Source organism: Pagrus pagrus, assembly GCF_965226575.1.
Source record: "Pagrus pagrus genome assembly, chromosome: 8".
Classification (NCBI taxonomy): Eukaryota; Metazoa; Chordata; class Actinopteri; order Spariformes; family Sparidae; genus Pagrus; species Pagrus pagrus.
The window spans coordinates 4,114,010-4,136,595 of NC_140192.1; the positions used below are offsets into that span (position 1 = coordinate 4,114,010).

The 22,586-nt window shown below is 41.3% G+C and overlaps 2 protein-coding genes and 1 long non-coding RNA gene across 3 annotated transcripts; 1 reads left to right on the top strand and 2 right to left on the bottom strand.

Annotated features, from left to right (window-relative positions):
- Positions 1–230: 230 nt before the first annotated feature.
- ankrd13a (ankyrin repeat domain 13A) lies at positions 231–7,129 on the top strand. Its single transcript, XM_084360347.1, has 15 exons — positions 231–894; positions 1,760–1,895; positions 2,235–2,359; positions 2,452–2,497; positions 2,792–2,935; positions 3,039–3,228; positions 3,335–3,401; positions 3,513–3,594; positions 3,682–3,743; positions 3,832–3,962; positions 4,082–4,239; positions 4,324–4,455; positions 4,549–4,709; positions 5,009–5,073; positions 5,194–7,129. Exons 1-15 carry the CDS (start codon positions 787–789, stop codon positions 5,390–5,392), a joined length of 1,806 nt encoding a protein of 601 aa, XP_084216473.1. The 5' UTR covers positions 231–786; the 3' UTR covers positions 5,393–7,129.
- A 567-nt stretch (positions 7,130–7,696) lies between these two features.
- Positions 7,697–8,754, bottom strand: LOC311261113. The gene is made up of 2 exons (XR_014623093.1): positions 8,475–8,754; positions 7,697–8,384 (listed from the first exon to the last, which is right to left on the bottom strand). It is a non-coding gene; the product is annotated as an uncharacterized lncRNA (long non-coding RNA).
- Positions 8,755–12,012: 3,258 nt separating this feature from the next.
- Positions 12,013–20,768, bottom strand: slc6a4b (solute carrier family 6 member 4b). Its single transcript, XM_084359170.1, has 13 exons — positions 20,519–20,768; positions 19,405–19,539; positions 19,109–19,328; positions 18,811–18,949; positions 18,570–18,704; positions 17,304–17,407; positions 16,014–16,141; positions 15,808–15,920; positions 15,533–15,664; positions 15,263–15,362; positions 15,037–15,137; positions 13,930–14,097; positions 12,013–13,839 (listed from the first exon to the last, which is right to left on the bottom strand). The coding sequence occupies exons 1-13, from the start codon at positions 20,742–20,744 to the stop codon at positions 13,759–13,761; spliced, it is 1,782 nt and encodes a 593-aa protein (XP_084215296.1). The 5' UTR covers positions 20,745–20,768; the 3' UTR covers positions 12,013–13,758.
- Between the last annotated feature and the right edge of the window lie 1,818 nt (positions 20,769–22,586).

Genomic DNA, 22,586 nt, shown 5'->3' on the forward strand with positions numbered 1-22,586 from the left:
CTCAAATGACATTGATTAATATTCAAAAACTACCAAGTGTCGTGTGTGTGTGTGTGTGCATATGTTACAATCCAGACAGCTGGCGGTAAAGTTTCATATTTTTAACCTCCCCGTCCCTCCCCGAGACGTAAATGCGCCGATCTCATTTCGACGTTATGGGCATAACAACAGTCTGAATACAGCATTTATAGAGTTAAAGTTTGCAAGACACTATTGCGTTAAAACTTCATTATTTTACATGTTGATTGCACACAAGTGTGACGCGGAATAACGTTTACATCGGAGTTAAAGTCGTGTTTTAATGTTTTTAACCCCCCATACGGACGTGTTGAATGGTTTCGCCCAACTGGAACTAACTATTCTTCCTTTTCTGAAGGCGGCGGTTTTATTTAAAAATCGTGTTTATGTCTCGTATCGACCTAATAAATAATTTTTAATACGCATAAATTAAGTTCATTTTCAAAAGGGCTCGGATAGCTGTCTTAATTACACCATATTTATTACATCGTGAGTCAGTTTCTATATAGGACACCCCTGTCATTTCTGGGCATTGCTCCTGACACTTCCTTGTTCAAAAGTTTTATTTAGAGGAAGGCTTGGGGGAAAGTTAGACACCGGTTTGGATATTTCGACGCTGTTGTTGTCAAATATTAAGGCCATGGATCATATTCATCGTACATTTTGGCACAAGTAAGCGTGTACGTATCGCAGTTTTTCCTTTCCCATGGCTGTAATTATTAGACGCTGCTTGCTAACGTTGCACTGAGCGGCTCCGTAAAGAGGAAGATGTCCACGGCTAACGTTAGCGAAGACATCAGCGCGAAGTTTCCTCTGCATTCCGCAGTGTGGGAGAACGATTACAGGAAGCTGGAAGAGCAGATAACATTACCACAGGTTGGTACACGGGCCTAATATGTCACGAAGCTATGCCTTAGGTCGATGCTTGCTAGCTAGAGGAAGCCAGGGTTGAGATGTTAAATCTCCGCAGCCATCCAGTTAAAGTAGGCCAGTCGTGTTGACAGATGCTCCGCAGGGTCACACACAGATAACACTGGAAATGTCTGAGAGGACGTTGCTACTCACTGATCAACAGGTTCGGAAGTTTGCTTAAAAATACGTATTTCAGACGCGATTGACTGCATGTTTCCTGTTGTTGTTTTGATACACCATCCTAACAATATAAAATCTGACCACACATGAGAACATAATAACTGTTTTACCAAAAAAAACAATGTGTTTGTTGTGTATTGTGCATCTGACTATATGTTTGACAACACATGAATGGTGCTATTATTCCTCTAAAGCATTTATAGTTGTTGTTATTTCGTGTTATCTGCACAGTGCCATTCCAGTTAACAAATGATGACTAATTTCTCAAGAACATCTCTGTTCTCATTGTGACTTTCTTCAAGTAACTCATCACAGATAATACTGTGTATTCTTGTGGTATAAGTACTATGATCCTACTTAGCAGCGATGCTGATCAATAACATATTTACCCAAGTGGCATGACTCATATGAGGACCAGACATGATGTTCAGTCTTGTCAGTGTACTAAGTGCTGCAGTCGTGTATCATTAGCAATGACCTTAATTAAAGGTTGTAGAGCTATGGCTCTCATTTGTTATAATATGAGGGCCCTCCGTTACAAGTAAAGCGTAATACCCTGCTCTCATATAACAGGTTGTCCTGTTGATACTCCAGCATTACGTCGTAACTTGTCGTAAGGTACAGGGGTAATTCTCCTTGATTTTCTCAGAATGAGATCGAGGCTGTGGATCCCAGAGGTCGGACACCTCTGCACCTGGCTGTGTCCCTCGGCCACCTGGAGTCGGTGAGAGTCCTTCTCAGACACGGTGCCGAAGTGACGAAAGAAAATGGCTACAATTGGACAGGTTAGTTATAAAACTGCCATCATTAAAGACAGGGAATGCTATGATCCCATACATGTTTCCTTCGCTTGTCTTGTAGATCTTCTTTTTGAGGATTTGTGGGTTGTTTGATCACTTAGAGCCCTTCTGACATCAGCTTACATACTGCATCATCTGCTGTTAATGGGTTTTCTTGGAAAACTGCATATCCACCCCTCTGACTGCAGTTAAAACGTTTCACTTTCCTTTGGTTATTACCGTCATTGTTGAGGTTTTTTAATGGATAGTTGCAGCTGCTGGTGGACATGCGCTGTCGCCTTAAAAGGTTTAGTGGTTTGTTGATACTTGTCTGCCTCTGTGTAGTGCTGCAGGAGGCAGTCAGCACTGGGGATCCAGAGATGGTCCAGTTAGTGCTTCAACGCAGAGACTACCTCAAAGCCTCCACTGCTCTGGGAGGAGTGCCTGAGCTGCTGTCAAAGATCCGAGAGGTTTGCATTTGTCTTGTCATCCATCTGCACATGTGCCTGGATATATTTCCTGGCAAAGGAAATGACTGCCCTGTCTATGTTGTCATCCACAGTCTCCAGACTTCTATATGGAAATGAAGTGGGAGTTCACCAGTTGGAGTAAGTTCTGTTGTTGCGTGTGGTTATATTTATCATAAAAGTAAAGTAGACTGTTTATACAGGCTGGTTATCAGCAATTCAATATGCAAAAGAGGAATGAATCTACCATGCATGCTGCAAAATAAACACAAACCAAAAATGAAAGCGGTTTCATCAGGGCATACAGGAAAAACCACATACCTGCTTCTTCGGTAGTTGACGCATTTGTTGTGGTTTAATAATGAGCCACATTGTTTTTCATGTGTGGATACATTTGTTTCCATCGTGGGACATTCTTGTGCTGTTGCTTCACAGTCCCTCTTCTGTCCCGGGTTTGTCCAAGTGATGTTTGTCGCATTTGGAAAAGTGGCGCCAGCCTGCGAGTGGATGCCACTCTTCTGGGCTTTGAAAACATGACCTGGATCAGAGGGCGTAGAAGCTACATCTTCAGAGGAGATGGTGTGTGTTTGAGCTTTCTTACACATAAAAAAAAACTTTTCTTAATTCTTTCTATGATTTAAAGTAATTTTGTTAAGTCTATCCCTGTTTGTATTTATGACAGATTCTTATGCAGAGTTGATGGAGGTGAACCATGACGATGAAGTAGTGGACACTGAACGCTTCAATATATCCCAAGAAATGGAGGATGTCACGCTGGAGTCGATGCAGCCGGCTGAACAGGAAATTGCCAAAAGGTTGACGACTCCTATCGTCAACACCTACTTGGATACCAAGGATATTGCTTTTGAGAGGCAAGTGGCACTTTTTCTGTCGTTCTCAGTCCGCTCAGTGTTGCAGTCTTGTTCAGTCAAGTCAATGGTGGTGGTTTTGCCTGTAATGATGCTTTTGTTTTCACAGGACCAAGGCTGGGATTTGGGGCTGGAGAAGTGACAAAACTGAACTGGTCAATGGGTTTGAAGCAAAGGTTCGCAAAAGTTATACATTTTCTTTTTATTATCACTAGTGTAGTGCCACTGAAAACTGTGGAGCCCATTTATGGCGTCCTTGTGACATTCGATTCTTGTTGTTTTCTCAGGTTTTCAGTGTGAACAATGTAAATGTGGTGATCAGGACAAGGACGGAGCATCTCACAGACGAGGAAAAAGCCCGGATAAAAAGTAGGTGGAAAATATTCTTCATGTATTACTTTTCTGTCCTGCAGTGTGTGTATGAGGGTACTGAAGTTGGGCTTTTTTTGTTCGAAGGTGAAAGGAACATCTTGGAGTCTCTTCTGGGAACTGTGGAGCAGCACATAAGTGCACAAGGGGTAAAACATGCATTCAGTAATCACATTAAAATGATGTATTTTGTTCCCACCTGGCAGCTGATTTGATACGAATGCTCGATTTTTATAGGACCTGACTCTTGAGTACGCGACTGCCACCAATCCTACTGCCATCACTCCAGAGGAATACTTTGATCCTGACTTTGACCTGGGGGACAGAGACATCGGTCGACCCATCGAACTGAGTGTTCGTACACAGAAGTAAGCGACCTGGTTCTGTTGCTTTAAAATACCTCACATGGTATCCATCATGGCTGTGATATCTACAAGAAATTAAGTTGTGTGCATGTTTGAACATTCCTCAATCTTGTCTCACTCAGATTTAAAGGTACATTGTGGATGAGCGAAGATCATCCTCTGTCCCTGGTCGAGCAGGTGACCCCCATTATTGACCTCATGGCTCGGACCAGCTCCCATTTCGCGCGGCTACGAGACTTTGTAACCCTGAAATTTCCTCCTGGGTTTCCTGTTAAAATAGGTTTGTAACACAAACACGCAAAAGTCTTCTTCCCCCTCTGAAGTCTGATTTTACATCAATCTGATGTGTTTTCCTTTCTTGCAGAGATTCCCCTGTTTCATGTGCTGAATGCCAGGATTACATTTGGTAATGTCAATAAATGCAGCACTGAAGAGGAGGCGCAGCCAACACCAGCAGCTACACCAACATCCTCAGGAGAAGATGAAGAAGCTGCAGGTAGAAATGCAACCAGTTCGACCACGAGTTCTGACTGTATATAACTTATTTGTCTTTCCTAATCTGCTTTTCTTTTTCTCTTCCTCCCTCCAGCGCTGCCTCCATTTGCAGTGTGTCCTTCAGTGTTCGAGGTGCCTGCCAGTTACCACCGGCGAGGAGGCAGCCGACACACGCCCGCGTCAAACAACGACGAGGAGCTTCTGCAGTACGCCATCCATCAGAGTCTCCTGGAGTCTCGCAGAGCCACGGGCCAGGTCAGAACAATCAAACAACAACAACAATCAAAGGGAAATCTGGTATTTTCTAAACCTGGACCCTATGTTTACATATTTTGGTGTGTAAATGAATAGGTACAAAAAGATTTGAAAATGGACTGTCAATGTCCTCGATGTATGCAACGAACACCTCGTTCTCTGCGCAGGAAATGTGTATCTTCTTTGTCTTTTTCTCATTGTGGCCATGATTCACTGTAAAGAACCATCGATCAGCGGCTCATTTCCATACATTCATGAGACACTTTGCATTTACCATCTATGGTTGAATGTCATTGCAGGAGGGGAGTTGGGATGATGCAGATGGGGAATTCCCCGATGTAATGCCCAGCAGCCCGAGTGACAGGTAGGAACACAGATTAAGGTTGCAATTACAAAATTACATGTGGTGAAAAGCACAGTCTTTGCTGCTTGCTTGTCCTACAGGGACGTAGATCTCAATTTTCCCCCGTCAATGTCGTTCCAGGAGCATCCCAGAGGGGGTGCTAGTGGAATACGAAGTCACCCCGAGCCCCGTCAGCTCCACTTCTGCCTCGAGCCCCGACACAGAGCTCCGCCTGGCCATGGAGCTCTCCGCTCGAGCTCAGGCAGAAGAGGAGAAGATGAGGAAGCAGGAGGAAGAGGAGCTGGAGAGGATATTGCAGCTATCACTCACTGAGAAGTAAAAAAATAAAAAGGAATAAGAGGGAATATCGATACAACTTTTCCAGATCCAGAAGCAACTACCACACCTCAATTCTCCTTCTTAACCACTGTAGTCATCTATGCAACCGCAGATTTCTTTCTGTAACAGATCATTCTTGCACAGGCAATATCAGACTCTCGGTATCCAATATTTTCCAAAAGGTATTTTTGGTAAGAGCATACACCTTTATATATTTCTATCTCAGCATAGTGTGTCTTCATCCTCACGCTTAATTCATGGACTCTTTCAGATCATTTTCGGGGTCTTCTTTTTATTTATTTCTTTTCTTTTCCAAATCAGAACAGCAGCAACCCACATTTTGTTGATCATATTGTTGTCCGGAGTGGGGTCAAATCGGTGTAATTCAGGTTCTGTTTGACTACTCGAGTTGACTTCATACAGTGCTGTCACTTAAATGTGGCACTTAAGGTCCAAAGCACTGACTTTTTTAAATTATCGTCTCAGAAAGCTAGAATAAAAACAGCCTAGCACAAGAGAACGCTACGAGCTCTTTGGACCTAAAGGAGCAGATTTGAGTGTTTTTACTGCGAAGTCTTCCTTTAGGGTCACTTTGTTGTGAGGACCATGGGCTCACTGATAATGAAAAAAATCTCAGGGTTCCCGTTTTACACATTTAACCTTCACTTTGGAATTGGTTTGTTGACCCGTTGTAGCCTGCTAGATGTTTCTTTGGTGCGAAATCTCTAGTGCATATCACTCTTTGCCATATCAATATTAATTGAGAAAGTTGGGTTAATTGAGTCAAAAGTTCATAAGTAAATGCATTTTCTTATGAACTTTAGTTGTGTAAACAAAAGCATGCTGCTGTGAGAGAAACTTAAAATCAGCTGCATGGTAACGAAATATCTTCACTGCAGCAGCGATGGGGGTTAACTTTCCTGGGCTAATTTGTTTTACTGGACGTTTTCTGAGATTTCTTGGTCAGAAAGTTCACATTTTTCTTAACTTCAAGCATCATCACCTCAGTTCAAAAAACGCAGTAGCAGAGACCAGTCTGCCTGTGGATTTACAGCCATCATGCAGTCACGAAGCAGCCACGCAACCGCGGCTGCAGAGATTATTCAAACTCCTACAGGCTGTCCGTTAGCCTTTTGTAGCCACGAACAACTCCAGACCTCTGAGCAGAAGAAAAGACAGCACAGACTCAAAGATCAAGCATGCCCGCCATACCTAGGATTAGATTCTTCAGCATGTGCCAAGGGGATGCTTTCCTGTGAACGCTTTTGTCTGGGCGAGAGGCGGTGACAAATGTATGTGGTGCCACTCAGACTAACCATTCGAACAGATTTTTTTTTTTACATTTTGTAACTTTAAAACAAGATAATGAGGTTAAAGTTGTACTAGGGTGATGCTGAGTTACACGCATTAACCACTATAATTGATTTTCACTGACAACCAACCACTTCGCAAACGTCTCTCTGCGTCGCCGCGTCTGACTTTCACGGGCTTCAGCTGAAAAACTACTAATTATAACGATCAAGTTTCCAAACTGACTGAACTGTCGACTTTTAAATGAAAAAGGCTAGCTTTGGGTAATTTAATGCAGATCTTTGTAATGCACAGTTCCAGCTGCAAAGGTTGTGGTTTGTTTGTTTTTTCCTTTTTTTAATATGTTAAAAATTTTAAGAAAATGTGTCGGTTTCAAAATGTTGTTTCTAAAATAAAAGCACTTTATTTCCATGAGGATTAAACGTGACTTTGTTCATGTGTTTTATTTGCAGAAAAGAAACGGCTGATTAAAAAAACAAAAGGAGACAAACGTGTACTTCTTGTAAAGAGTTTGATAGATTGTGTCTCTCTACATTGTCCGGTCCAGCTGAGCCTCACATGATTTATCTGCAGTGAATACATTTGAACAGTCCTGTATCTACAGTCTTCTCATCTGCACATGGTGGGCAGAAAATAATCAGAATATGTCCAGTTTATATAGGCCTGGATTTCTTGGTAGTCGTTGGTGCAGTGAACAAAGGGGGAAAAACTGTTGATTTGAGGGCAAATACACCGTCTGGCCCTGCAGAGACGTGATGACACTCAACCAAACTGTCCACATTTGGACATTTTATCTCCAGAAGCCCCTGAAGAACCCGTCAACCTCCTTACGATCAGGTGAGGCACCTAAATAGTGGCGTTGTACATTTATTTGAGAAGTTACTAGTTACTTTGCAGGTTGCATTTTTAAATAAATTCCTTTTAAAGCAATAACACAAAAAAAGAGTATTGATTCAGATAATTGGGGAAAATCGTAAATACTGGATCTGATGTATAGAAGTTATAAGTTAATTTATTGCCAGAGAATTAATTTTGATACACAAGTACATTTAATATCAGTTACTTTTAGACTTTTGCAATTTGTACAGGTGATTTTCACTCTCACCAAAGTAATATTATAGGATGATATCTTTACTTTAGGACTTCTGGGTCACTTAATACAACACTGACAAGGAGCCACTGGACCACAGAAGTGATGGCTGCTCAATTAAAATCATCTGTACACATATATCAGCCATTTCAAGCTAAAATATTCATTTACCATATTAATAAAGTCCAGACTGTATTTCTGATCAATTTAATTAAATACAATTGTGCTTTTATTTCACGTGTAAGGACATTTATAAGTGACAGAGATGTACAATCCTTCTTAAATGATAAATAAAAGCTCAGTTCATAAATAATAACAGTCAGTGTTCAGTCTGTTGGCGGCAGAGCTCCCCTGTCTCCTGTGGGCCCGTCAGGAGGTGGTGGTGGTCGCACCGGAGGCTGAGGTCCTCTCTGCAGGTGCAGGTGCCTCTCCTCCCCGCACGGGTTTGGTCGTCAGGTCTGTCCCCCTCCCTTGGTCTTTGTCTCCTTTCTCCTTCCGGGACAGTTTCACCGCCGGGACAGCGGTTTGTAGACGCACACAGCCATGATGATCATCAGCAGCAGCAGCACTCCGAAGACGCTGCCCAGCGTCACTGTCGCGTGAGAATAAACACAATGCACATTACAATTGGAGCGTGTTGGGTCAGCACCAGGCCCCTCACGGCATCTCAGCAGGGTCTTACCCAGGTTCTGCTTCTCCAGCACCACGTAGGCTCGGTCCGTCAGGGTGGAGTCCTCCAGCTGCCCCTTCACCAGCACACCACCCAGACACATGATCACAGCCGGAGGGATGAGCCGCAGCAGCATCGCGGTGGAGGCTGCAGGAGGACGATGAGGAGGAGGATGGTGATGGTGATGATGATGGTGGTGGTGTTGATGATGAGAGTGAGGCGTTTCTTCTTCCGCTGTAGGATCTGGGTCCTAAAGCCGTCGTGTTACAGCACTGAGTCTTGGAGCTGAAAGGGTCTGTTGGTGAGTCGGTTTGTCAGCTGTCAGGCAGTTAATTGATCAGTATTTTAACCCGAGGTCAGTCAATTAAGTCATCTCTATAACAACACTGTGTGGTTTGGTGTTAGTTTTAGAGGAAATGTTTCTTTTCTTGACATAAATACAGGTAAATGTTTATACTTCCTCTCCACTTTCACTATTTCTATTAATATTCTTGATAGTTTGTGTTTGTGTATTTGCAGAATAAATGTTATATCGTAGAATAATACAACAAAGTATGGAGAAAAAAACTGGGCACAAAATAACCCAGGGGAGCACAGGGCAGGAAATAAAATACACAGGTGATGTACAAACAAACAGTTGTTTACTGCAGTCAAAGCAGTAGTGGCATTTTACAGTATGACATTGCGAACAAGAAAGCTGTATTATTATTATTATTATTATAACTAGTGTGAATAGACCAGGAAAACAGGAATTCACATTTATTCTCATTCAACATTTTTGCCAAAGACATGACTTACATAATAAATCAATTATCAACATTGCTGTCACTTATTTTTCTGAGGATCAACTACTGGTAAATCATTTTCATCTCCTGCAGTAAAGCCGCTGCTAATCTTAATTGCGAAGTCTTTCTGCAGCCCTGCCTGCATCAGAGCACTGAAACTTCCAGGTGTTTCCTGCAGTTTCCAGCCTGTGCAAACACAATGTGTGTGTAAAAAAAAAAAAACTCCTCTCTTACTGGAAACCATCAAACAAGTGTCAGGCCTCCCATCACATTTTCCCATTTCTGAAATGTCAAAGAGCAATGAAGAATAGACATAAAGGTCAAGCTCCTTGGGGTTATATCCTTATATAATTACTCTGCATGACTGATGTATATGGCCTTTACCTTCGTCCTCTATACAACTTAAGAGTGTGCCACCATTACAAACACTTATTGCTCTTAATTATATGCCAGAGAAGCTTAATGAGCGTTAGGAAATGTCACTCACGGCAGCCTGAAATTAAAAACTGGAGGCTTCCTGAGATAAATTCATCACAACAAGAAAACCTTTAATCACAGCATGAGCGCAAAGATCCTGTTTTAATCGGGCCAATTTAAATTGAAATTAAACAGATTTTTATTGGTTACTCACTAATGATTTATAAACTTATTACGAGCATGATTCTGTGATTTCTTTTTTTTTATCCGTCCCTGTTGATTCATGCCAGCAGATGTGACGGAGCGTTACATAATCACAGTGTATGTGTCATGTCATTACATCATGTCACACAAAATGTTAGGCGCTGTTACAGCTTCGCATGTAGATGACACTGAACTCAAAGGCAGCAGAAGAGTCACTGGAGTTATCGATCAGTCGAGAACATCTTATACTAACAATTTGAATTTCTGGGGTCTTAATGCTTTTGCAGACATGTTTGACGTGAAGGAAAGAAAACTGTGCATGTCTTAAAATCACGGCGTGATGTGCTATATATTGCTTTTAAGACAACAGTTGAATTTCCCATTTCCTAACTGACTGGATGAAGAAAAGAAGTGTGAGTTTCAGTCGCCACCTTTCTGTCTGCAGAGTGCTTTCTGGTGATTTCGTCACCTTCTTCACATTTGGTCAGTGTAGAAGACTCAGTCTTACTATAACCCAACACATACAGGGGTTTTTGAGATTTAATAATCTGATAACGATAGATTGGTTAACTGTTTTGTTTTTTAACACAAACAGATACATGAATAATTTTGATGCAGATCCAAAGAATTGTGGCCAATACTTACATACTTGACTGGACATTTAACAATCCAAAAATCAAGCTGGCAGTCAAGCCCTCTCTTAAATAATAACAATAATAATAATACATTTTATGTGTATTGTTTTTCATAAGCCTCAAAGACACTTTACGTGTGAACATAAAAGCAACACACTAGAGACAAATATCATAAAAGCAACATACTGCAAGCAAATCTAAAAACATACTAGTCATCAATACAAATTATTAAAGACTTGTAATATATATTTTCATTAGACTTTTATTCTTTTGTTTTTCTTCTTCATTCATTTTGGGAGGTTAATAAAAATTAAATGCAAGTAACAGATTTCATTACCTTTTGTAAATAAGCGGTAACATGTTGCTATATTCTGTCAAATTACGACAAAAAACAGTCATTCTACTTTAATATACTGTAATATACTGTATTCTACAGTGGATTTATGTACAGTGCATCTTAGTTTTTTTTTATCTATAGGCAGTTAGGATGATATACAGTGATTTTAATACTGATGTGGTCTAATACACCAATACATATTTAATATACCATCTTACAAAGTTATTTTGTCTTGCAACTGGTAACTTCTGCACAAACTGACACCTGAGTTTGATACAGAGGGTTAAAGACAAATATATAACAACCGTATCTTCCTGTGCATTTGTATTTGTGACCCTTGAGTAACAAATCACTCACATTCAGACTTCTTGTAAAATTCCCCTCTTTGTTTCCTCTGTCAGCCCGTCCTTTGCACTTTTCTATACCTTCTGTGCTGTATTGTGTCAGGATTAATGGATGCACAGCAACAGTGCCAGTCAGAACGTGTATATACTGCAGGCTATGTGGTCCTTAATATACTGTTTGTCGAGCTTTTCATGTGAGGTAGAGAAGACACCGTCTATTTAGCAGAGTCTCTTTTATGTGTCTCCTGCGCTCTCGCCACCGTTCTCTACTTCAATGACACAAAAGGGGCTTTGATGTGCACGTCCATCAACCAGCAGCTCAATGGGGAATCACATGTTCCCAAACCACCTTTTACTCTCATATACGTTCATACCTGTCGTCCTTGAAGGGGTTCTGTCTTACCCAGGAATAAAAAATCAGTTGAATAAGTAAAGATCTGAAGGAGCGCTGTTAGTAGGAATATCGTATCTTGTGTGTGTTCGCCGGGGAGGGCAGCATTTGAAGGATAAAGGCTGTTTCTATTCCCTTGTATGTTGATGGATTCTGGTTATTGCAAATTAGCTTGTTAATTAGAATATCTAATAGAGGTGAGCAGCAACAGCCAGCAGCCATAACAAAGACACAAACATCACCGTATAGAGATTTAAAGGAACAAATCTCTCAGATAGTCCAGTTCAACAGCCCAAATTACGGCATGTTTTTGTTTTGTTCGCTCATATTTATGTTTAAACCTCCAGGAATAAAAAGAAGCACAAAGATGAAATATGTAATGTGTACTATAATACATTTATACACATCTGACTAGTACAGAAATAAGGTTTAAAAAGGAATGTAAATCACACGACAATCGTCACCTTGCTCATCACGTAACTCTCTGAAATAAAAGTATAAAGCGCTTTTTTTTTTGATAACACATTTGGTAAAGACACGAGTGGTATAATGCTGTGTGTGTCTGCACAACAAAAATTGAACAGTCTTAAATTTAGAAAGTGAAAACATTGGAGAGGCACAATATCAATACAACCTTTACAATTTTTTGTACAAACAGTGTAATATTTAGGCAGATTAAGGCAAAACAGGCTATCTGGAGCTAAATGAAGCCGTCAGACGAAGACTAAAGAGTTCATTTTTAATGTAACAAGCCAATATACTACAAAGTATACAGGCTACTTTCTATAATGCAGATAGTAAAACAATACAAGAAAGTCTTTTTTTTTCCTGGAAACATACAATGAACTGATGTGGTCTTTGTCTGAGCGTCTCACTCATCTCCATTACAAACACTTGTGGGGGAGAAAAAACAGCATTTTTTAGCAGATAGATCCAGCAGCTGGCATGAAATCCTATACAAGCACTTTGTTACAGTACAGAAATACTCCATAAATATTTAATACAGCATTAACCAAAAAAATAAATAAAGAAAGGGACTATAATTTACTGTCAGTTTAGTTTTGGTTCCTATTTAAAGGTTAAGTTCACCCAAAAATGAAAATGTAGTCACTATACTCACCGCCCATGCTGATAGAAAATCGGGCAACATTTCTGGAGCTTCACAGCGAAATAACGTTGGAGCATTTTCCTGAACAACTTGGGGATTTCTTTCAAAACATAACCCAAGTCGACCCAAATCGAAGTCTTTAGAACGAGATTTGAAAAGACTTTATTTACACCCTCGACCCGTGGTCAAGATTGAGCACCCACTTCTGGCAGGATGCACTTTTAGCTCAGTAGCTACAGTGAAGTTTTCAGATCTATAAAGGGTGTAAAAAAAAATGTCTTTTCAAATCATTTTCAGGTGTTGGATTATGTCGGACGAGCTGTATGGAGCCATTTTGTGTTTTCTTTAGTTGTTTTTTAAGATGCAGTGAGAAGAAATGTGTTCAGACTGCCAAAACTGCCACAAAAAATACAGCAGAGCAGGTATAATTGGTGAAAAACATTAGCCTTTAGTCCACTGAATGGATAAAAAGCCCACTGAATAAAGCTTTTTTTTTTTTTGCTGCTGCTGCCATGATTAATTCAAGAGGTGAAAAACTGTGTTAACCTCACTGTTGCTCCAAGTGCATTGCTAGTGTTGCCACTGGTGCTGTAAGCTGAGCATGCAGAGCTGATGTTATCTAACCATCACACACCACAGAAAATAAAACCTAACAAGAGAAAATGGCGCCATGCAATAGCTGCTGAACATTTTTAATTTCCTTGGCATGTGGTCCCTATGATATGAAGACAGCAGGTTAAGGGGGGGAAAGCAGAGCATTATATAAATATGACTCCTACGACCACACAAACACTTGAACATGGTGATGCATGTAGATGTGAATACACACAGCCCATGCAGAAAAGGGGTATTGCTATGTCAGCTCCTCTTGTAATTACAAATTTAGCAGCATTTTTCCTTTTTTTTTACCGAGTGTACATGCGCAGTGACAGTTTACATGTTCAACATCAGGTAACAGTCATGATGTCAGATAATGTTCAGGTTTGCTCACAAATAACTTAAAACTGTGGATTGAATTAAAAAAAAAACTACAAGCAAGGAATATTTTTTCATGTGTTAGCGAGGTTTTTTCTTCCTACGGCACGGTGGCCATGTTGAGGCTGTCAGCGTGGATGTCTGGTATGGTCCTCTCTGGCCTGAGACACACCGCCAACCTCTGTGGGAAACAGTAAGATGAAGAGTTAAAGAAGAAGATGTTGAAGAAAGTGTAATGTTTTTGATTCTCCTTCTCTTTTCGTCCGCTGACCTGTTTGAGAGATCCAGGAGTCCACACCAGCTTGTAGACCATGTAGATGGGGATCCACATGAAGGATGAGAAGCCGATGATGTATCCCACTGTGATGCTCCAGTCAGGGTACTTATAGTCAAACAGCGTGAGGGGTGGCGCTTTCAGGAAGGAGCTCACTATAATATACTGAGAACAGTGGGGGAGACGTTAAGAGTCCCATATTTAAAAATTTCCATATATGTTAATGTAACTTTTGTGTGCCTGCATAAGAGGTAATATTGGGAAAGAAGAGAAAAGAAATATATAAAGGAAGCCGTAATAAGTGCAAGAGAGATGGATGCAAAATACGACACACGGATATCAAACTGTGTGTCGAGCTTCTTGCAGCTTCTTTTGGAGCCACAAAAGGTTTTATACTACTTTTTCACATATGCTATAGAGCTCCTCAAGACCGGTTAACACACTTTAAAGTCGAAATTGGCGAAGTTACCCTTTAAGGGAAGTCTTATTATTGCCGGGGTGTTACATTAATAGGTGTCCCATCAACAGCTGACGCGAACATTAAATAAATGTTTGATAGTTAGCTAATGATCTGACAGGAATTTAGTCATAATAATGGCCCTCTCGGACCTTCTGTGTTGTGCTGGAAGCCAGTCGATAGTTTATGTTTGTGGACGTGAGCTGCTGTTGCTCTCTGTTAGCGGAGCGATGACGCACACAAAACGTGCATAAAGTTACAATCCGCTCACATATGGCCAATAGAAATAGCGATTAATATATGTAAATTGCTGCAAATTGTTACATGGAGCCTCTTTCATGTTGGTCATGATTATAATTACATTACATTATAATTACATTAATTATTCTAATTATGGCTGAGGGAAATTGTCAGTTGCACGAGTGTTCTGCAGCATGCATGCTTTAGAAAAAGGGGTCGTCTGTTATGTGACCGGTGCCACTCGTCTAATTGTCTTGTGATCTTACACTTGCCTTGTTTTGTCTAAGTTTACCTCCTGCACATTGATCTCTGGTGACTTGAATCGATGGTGCTCATTTGGTCTTTTTAAACTGTAGACATTTATATCCACCTGTTGTAACTGCACGTCAGAGTATTTCATATCTTACCGCTAGAAATGCTGGACTGATGGCGACCCAGCACACCCTCCAGAATAATCCTGGAGCTTTTCCCAGCATGGCCTGAACATCATTGCTAAACCTGTTGATACCTGAAAGCAACAGATTAAACATGAGACACTTACAGTAACAATATATCCGATGCTAAGGGTCGTCACTTTACATTGCAGATAAGAGAAACTGAATACAAGTCAATCCATAATAATCTCTCGTTTACCGTAGAACCAGGAAACCGCGATGGCCTCGAGGAAACCCACAGCTATAATGGAGCACCCGACTCCGAACTCCTCCAGCAGCTTCACTACGTAGGCACCACCCTGTCAATAACATGTCAAACTCACTGATAACACCATCCATCATCGCTCATTTTTACTCCATGAGAGCAACAGACACTACAAACTATTCAGGACTATCTACATCTTACAACAAGTGTGAATGAAGATCATTGTTTGAACTAATTCTCTAATTCAAAGTGAGACAAACTTACATTTGTGAGGGTGCTCAGAGAGCCCAAGAAGCAGACGACTACCAAGCCCAGCACAAAAAGTTCACGTCTGTGAGCTAATTGATCCGGATATTCGTCCAGCACGGCAGTGATGATCGCCTCCAGCCCACCGAACTGAAACACACAGAGAAAGATTAAAATACACAGTATTATAAGAAGAAATAAGACTTCTTTTTTGCTGTATTTACATAAAAGTGTCTAAAGTAATCTGATATAATCTAATCTGATATTTACAATGTGTCCTTCACAGTTCGTACCGTGCTGTCCAGTCCCAGCGTGATCATCATCACAAAAAAGATGATTGCAAAGAAGGTGGAGCCCATCATGTTCGCAATGGCCTCTGGGTACGTGATGAAGAGTAAACTCGGTCCTGAAAGCATGAGAATATTGAATATGAAGAGAACAGGGTGAGTGTTTGATTTATTTATTTATGATTTTAAAATTTAGAAGTCGTCTCTCTGACCTTTATCCCTGGCCACATCCTCAACCTCGACCTTCCTCATCTCTGCCATGTAGCCCAGGACTGTGAAGATGACGAACCCCGACACAAAGCTGGTCAGACAGTTCACCAAGCTGGTCACTATGGCGTCACTGTCGAGGAAGAAAGTCAACACTTTTCAAGGACATGCAGCGAAGTCATTTAGTTTCAGTGACTAGTTTTAATTAACCTAATTTTTCATTCCAGCTGTCTAACCTTCCATTTTGACTTTTGTTTGTTCATTTATATTTTCTTAGTTACTCCTAGTGAGCAACTATCTTGCGGCATCACTAATGAGGGATACTCAATTAGTTTCATCTCATCTCATAAAATCTTCTATTCCCAGGAAGGCCCAACAAAATTAATTATAATTGGTTTTAAATACATTCACATCTGTGTTAACAACTCGGGCAAATTCTCATAAATGACTTGCAACACTGTCATTTCTTCCTTTAAAACATGTTTTAAAACGGTATACAGCATTTGTGGTTTTAGGCAATGTAGTGGGGGGATCAGTGTTAGGCCAGAGAAAATAGTTACTGGAAAAATCTTGCATAATGACACATCAACAGGTCTTAGCCCAGGAGTTTCAGCCATCAGAAATAGTTTTCACCTGTGTCTGTTTGTCAGCAGGACTGCACAAAAACTACAGACCGGATTTCCACCAAACAAAGATGGAGGATGGGTCTCGGCCCAGAACAGACCCCATTAACTTTTGGTGTAGATCCAGAAATAGGAACGGATCCGGGATTTTTTTTCTCACTTTCTTTTTCTTTACCATTGTGAGATTGTAATGCATGGATCCTGACATATTTAGGTGGCTGGTATCTATGACTGTTGGGTCTTTAATGGACCTCAGAGACAACAAACAGCAGCATCTAGCTTCATTCATTATCTGTGTCTTTACTACTGTTTCCTCACACTCTGCTCTATTAATCACATCAGCCACACGCACACACATACACTATTAGTCATACTGTGAGTGCACAGTTTAATTTCTGCAATGTAGTATTCACAACACTTTGCCTCTAACATCACTGATCTCGACTGTACCATCTGCTTTAATTCATAAGCGATAAATCTCGCCGCTGCTCTGAGAGTTTTGACCGCACACTGCGTGCTGAAGTCATTAAAGTCAACAGGAGGTGTGATTTCTTATGATACAGATTGCGAAGAGCTTCTGGCCCTTTTATCTGGACCGTCGGACTTGATTCATGGAGCCGTGTTCAAGCCACAGATGTGGGTTCACATGGCTCAGTGTGTCTCAGTTCTTACCGATAGCAGTTATTTGTGAAAGGGTTGTAGCTGGAGAGAGCCAGGAGCACCCCGAACCCAGGCCCCAGAGAGAAGAAGATCTGAGCTGCAGCATCCACCCACACCTGGACAAGTCAGAGAGACAGACAGAAATAGACATTGCACTATCCACGACTATCACCTTTACCACTTCTGGGATGCTAGAACATGCTGTTGGCACTCTACAGCATACAAATACTGTATTTCTAACACAGATTGGAACCAATTCTGAGCCTTTCCATTCATCTAAATATTTTTATTCTCTTGTTTTTGTTCTGATTCCTCAGTAGTTGATTTTTCCGAGCAGAGAGTTGTTGTGTGAGTCGTACAGAGACCTAGCTGGCAGACAGCTGTACACAGGGAGATCTGAAGAGGAGCTTCCATTCGGCATTAAAAAGAAGAGGGCAGCGTTGGATATCGGTGAGTGAGACAGGAAGAGGGGGGCCTTTGTTAATGGGCAGAAAATCTAAACCAATTATGCATCTTATTATCCTGCTCTGTGGCTTATTTATGCATCTCATTTCATCTCATCCATATTCCCCCTCCGAGCAAAGCACTCACACGTGTTTAGCAAACAACCGCAGCGAGCTGGAGAGGAAGGTGAGGAGGTTTTCGTAGATCTTAAATAAATATAGGCAGATTCTCAAGAGCCAAAAGGGCAAGGAAATGAATGAAGGTATATATTAAACTACTGCCTCGTGCAGGAGAGATCCAGATCTCACTAGTCAGGCGAGTTAAATAAAATCAGGAACAGGCAGGATAGTGAATATTAGTCACGTCCTCTGGTCTTGTGCAGAGTTTAAGTTTAGTTAAACATAATTTTTTATGGTTTATCATTCAATTTCCATTTTGCATGACAAAACAGATGTTTAAAGAGAAACAGCTGCAAAAAAAAACACGAAACAAAAAGACGGCTCACACACTGCAGGGCTCGAAAGCCCAAATTATTTTACGCACCACAGTCGTGACGTTTAGACGTTTAAACTTGCTCTTCATCAGACTCTCGTGGTCAGACTCTGACTCTGTTCGTTAATGTTTCATGTTTTTCTTGTATGCGACTCAGCACCTGTCCTTTTTTTGGCTTGGATGTGCACGTGCACTCCCGAATTGGTCAAAATAGTTGCACAAATATTATTTCTTCTCTCTCTTCATCTTCTTTTTCTTCTTCTTCTTTAACGTATAAAATAAGATTCTCAAGGGACCGAACACACGAGGCATGAGCATTTTTTTTATATTTTCACAACTCACACTGGTCTCCAGCAGTTTCCCCCACTGAGGTTTTAGGTAAAACACCACACCTCTCCAGGCTCCCGGCAGAGTGGCGCCTCGGATTAGGAGAATGAAAAGCACGATGTAGGGCAAGGTGGCGGTCACCCACACCACCTGACGAAGAAGAAAAGAGATCAATCAGAAAGAGAAACAGAGAAATGGTGGAAACTAGAGAAGTAAATAAAATACACAGTAATGCTCTTTATTGTGAATGTGTCACCTTCCCTGAAGTCTTCACGCCCTTCCAGAGGCTGAAGTATACGATGGTGAAAATGAGAAAGAGGCAGAGCATCAGCTGCCAGCGAACACCCCCGACGTTTCTCAGCCCTGACGCCTTGTGGATCTCCAGAACGTTCCTCCTGGGATGATTAAAAAAAACACATAAATCATCACGTTTTTCTCAGCACAAGGGGCCACATTTCACCCCGGACATTAATAGCTCTCTATATTTGTGTAGAGTACAACTGTAAAGCTATTTATATATGTGGTTTCTGTAACTCACACTTACATGCACTTACGTGTAAAATTCCTCTGCCGGAGACCTGGAGGAATTCGTCCAGGTGACGTTGTCGATGCCAAAATAGTTGGTGCAGTCAGGGGTATTCCACACATTGTCACAGTTAGTCCACGGCAGGATGGTGGAGAAGGAGGAGTAGAAGTAGAAGAGGGCCCAGGCGATGATGGTGTTGTAGTAGAAGGACACATACAGAGCGATGATGCAAATGGCGTATCCTATACCTGAAACAAGAAGAGAAGCAGAGTTAAAAATGAGCGACGTAACTCGATTTCAATCTGAATATCTGCGAGGCCTCACCTTTGAAAATGGGACAGATGTGTTTCCATATGGATATGGCTCCGGTTCTGTGGTACTGCCCCAGCGCCAGCTCCATGTAGAAGAGCGGCACGCCACCAAAGATGGCCATCAAAATGTAGGGAATGAGGAAAGCACCTGCAGCGGAGACACAAGAGGGTAGATGAAGGTCACGATGCGTGTTGGCGCCGTCTCATGTGCCAACACAAAAGGAGGGCATTGAAATCTGTATACGCTGTGATTTTGTTATTCTGTTCTGTGCACTGGAGGGATCCCTCCTCTCTGGCTCCTCCAGACATATCTTCCATTTTTTTCCCTGCTGCTACCAGGTTTTTTTTTTTTTTTCTGGGAAGTTTTCCTCACTCGAAGCGAGGGTCTAAGGACAGAGGGGGTTGTTCACTGAGCCCACTGAGATGATGTAAAAAAAATGACTTTGAAATTGGCCATATTTTTTCATCTGCACATCAAGAATCAAAATCTGTGAACAAATCGTGGACATGAACACATCTTGCACGCTATAAAACACAATATCTTGATTTTTTAATTTTATTTATGCCTTTTAATCCTGATTTTAATTGCCTTTTTTTTCTTTTAAGTCTTGTCATAATGCATATTTATGTCTTTTGTGCAGCACTTTGAATTGCCTTGTTTAAAAAGTGTTAATAAATAAACTTGCCTTGTTGGCTGCTGTATTGCAACGCTTCCTTACTGATGTTAAATCATCGAGTAAAGCCCAAAATATACGTGTAGAAATGTTTAAAGTATAAAGTATATTAACCAGAAAATATACATTTTTTGACATAAAACACTTTATTTTCTCAAGCTCTTGTATTGCAATAAAATACTGATTAAAAGTGAGCAAAGACAATCAGATACAGACTGTGTGAGAGGAGAAGTGTTAAACTTTTTCGTGGAGTCCAGATGCGCACTTCAGCACCATGGACAGTTTCTGCTGCCAGATGCGCTCCAGCCTGAATAACCTGAAGCCATTTCTGGATCCAATTCTGACATTTAATCGACTTGAAGTCTTTAAAAGTGTTTGCCAAGTGGCTCCACATGTGTAACCTAAAGTTATAAAAGCTGAACGACCTGCTTTTAGAAATCTCTCATCACTTACCGCCCCCGTTCTGGTAACATATGTACGGAAACCTCCAAACATTTCCCAGGTCCACCGCAAAGCCCACGACAGACAGGAGGAAATCCATCTTTTTGCTCCATTTGTCCCTGGAGTCCGTCTGCGTAATGACCGGCACCGGGACCGCGTTGTTGGGGCTGTAGCCGGGGTTCGGGGAGCCGTGGTGGGTCAGACTGCCGGCCATGACTGCTGAGTCCTGTCGGGGCATCGGACTGTGAAAAGTCAGCCAGAGGAGCAGAGAGGAGGATGTTTCTCCTGGACCGATGACAGGACCGAGTGGGAGGAGCGGGTGGAGCTGCAGGGACACTTGGGGATACCTGTTAGTGGAGACAGATCACACACAGGTTGTGTTTCCTCACAGCAGCTCTGAAAAACACTTTCAACTGAAAATAAGCTGCTTGTGTTGCTGCTGACTGCAGATCTGCTCATGTTTGATTGTTTCCTTCAGCTTGGCGCCATTTAAAACCACATTTAAAGGTGCAATACGTGCAGATTTGACTTTTTAACATTCAGAAATTTAAACAGAATGTGAAGAAATTATAGTTTTGACCTCATGTCAAAGATGTCTGTGTGTTGTGTTGCAGAGATGTCTACAAGAGTTAGCATGCTGACCTGCGACCACCTGTCTTGCATTACCACTCTTTACCACAAGAGGCGCTAGTCTGATAGTTTAGACCTGTTGTCTAATAAATAAAATAAGATAAACTCACAAAATGTCAAGAAGGAAGGAATTTATTTATTTATGGGCTGCACAATATGGTCAAAAAGTGATGTCGCGATTATTTTTGACGGATATTGCGATTACGATACACTTCATGATTATTATGGATGATTACATTACATTTTTATTGTTATTGAAAAACTAGTAAAATCATGATGATGTGACATTTCTCCCAGTTTCTGCCAAACAACATTACATCTGGAGAACAAGGTTTGTAGGTCAGATCGTCTCTGCAGCACTACAACCTGGAAGCTGCCCAGTACAACCACAGTCTGATGCGTCGGTCACTGAGCAGTTTCACTTTAAGGGGTTAAAGGTCACCTCCTGTCTGAAGTGGCACCTCAAGGGCATCTCAGTGGTGATAATTAGACTGGAGCGAGCAGTGCCCTTCACTTTCCCCACCAGATTTAACCTGCTGGTCCGGGGATTAAAACTGGCAACCCCCAGCCGTCCTTAATCACCATCAGGGCTCCAGAATAACTTTTTACACTTGTTGCACTGGTGCGCCTAACTTTTTCATTTTGGTGCAACAACACATATTCAAGTGTCTCTCCTTTGCTGAACTAAGACAAATTCATTGCACCTTTAATACATCAACAGCAAACAGGTGTGGCAGCCAGAGTTCACACTGGTCCCCGATCCCTGCAAATCACATTCACACAATCACAGCATGTAACAGATTATTGAACTGGACTTCCCAGTACGAAACAATAGGTCCTGATAGATACTTCTCCATGAGGTTTCAGGACGTTTTAATGAGATATTGTTGTTAAATTTGAGTTCTGATACCAAACCAACATAAACTATGATTAATGTTCTGTGAAAGAAGAAAAAGAAACAGGTATTGCAGTTGATCCGTTAGCTGTACTGAAGCTTGAACATGATCTGTTGATGCTTCTGATGCTGCAAAGCCTCTGAATGTTGAACTGGCCCTTAACAAGTCAGTTTCAGGGACTATCTACATTTTACAAAGTCTTTATTTACAGTTTATAAAGCTCATTTCTAGAGCTGGTATGAATAAAATCATGCTAAAGCAAAAGCAAGTGGGTCAAAATAGTAAAAAGGTCGAGATCCTGGTCAAACCAAAGAGCGTGTGGTCCATTTCAACATGTCACAGGTTTGATACAGAAAGCTATAAATAGCACCTTGAGCCATCTTGGCTTCCTGATCCTGTGTTAATATAGTTTGGCGAAGACAGCCGAATAGAATCACGGCAGCTTAACTGCACTCATTAGGAAAAACCTGATAAAAAGACGTCGTAATCGAATCCACCGCTTTTAGCAGCGAGCACTTTGAAAAAGGCTGCTAACTGGATCTTCAGAGAGAGCA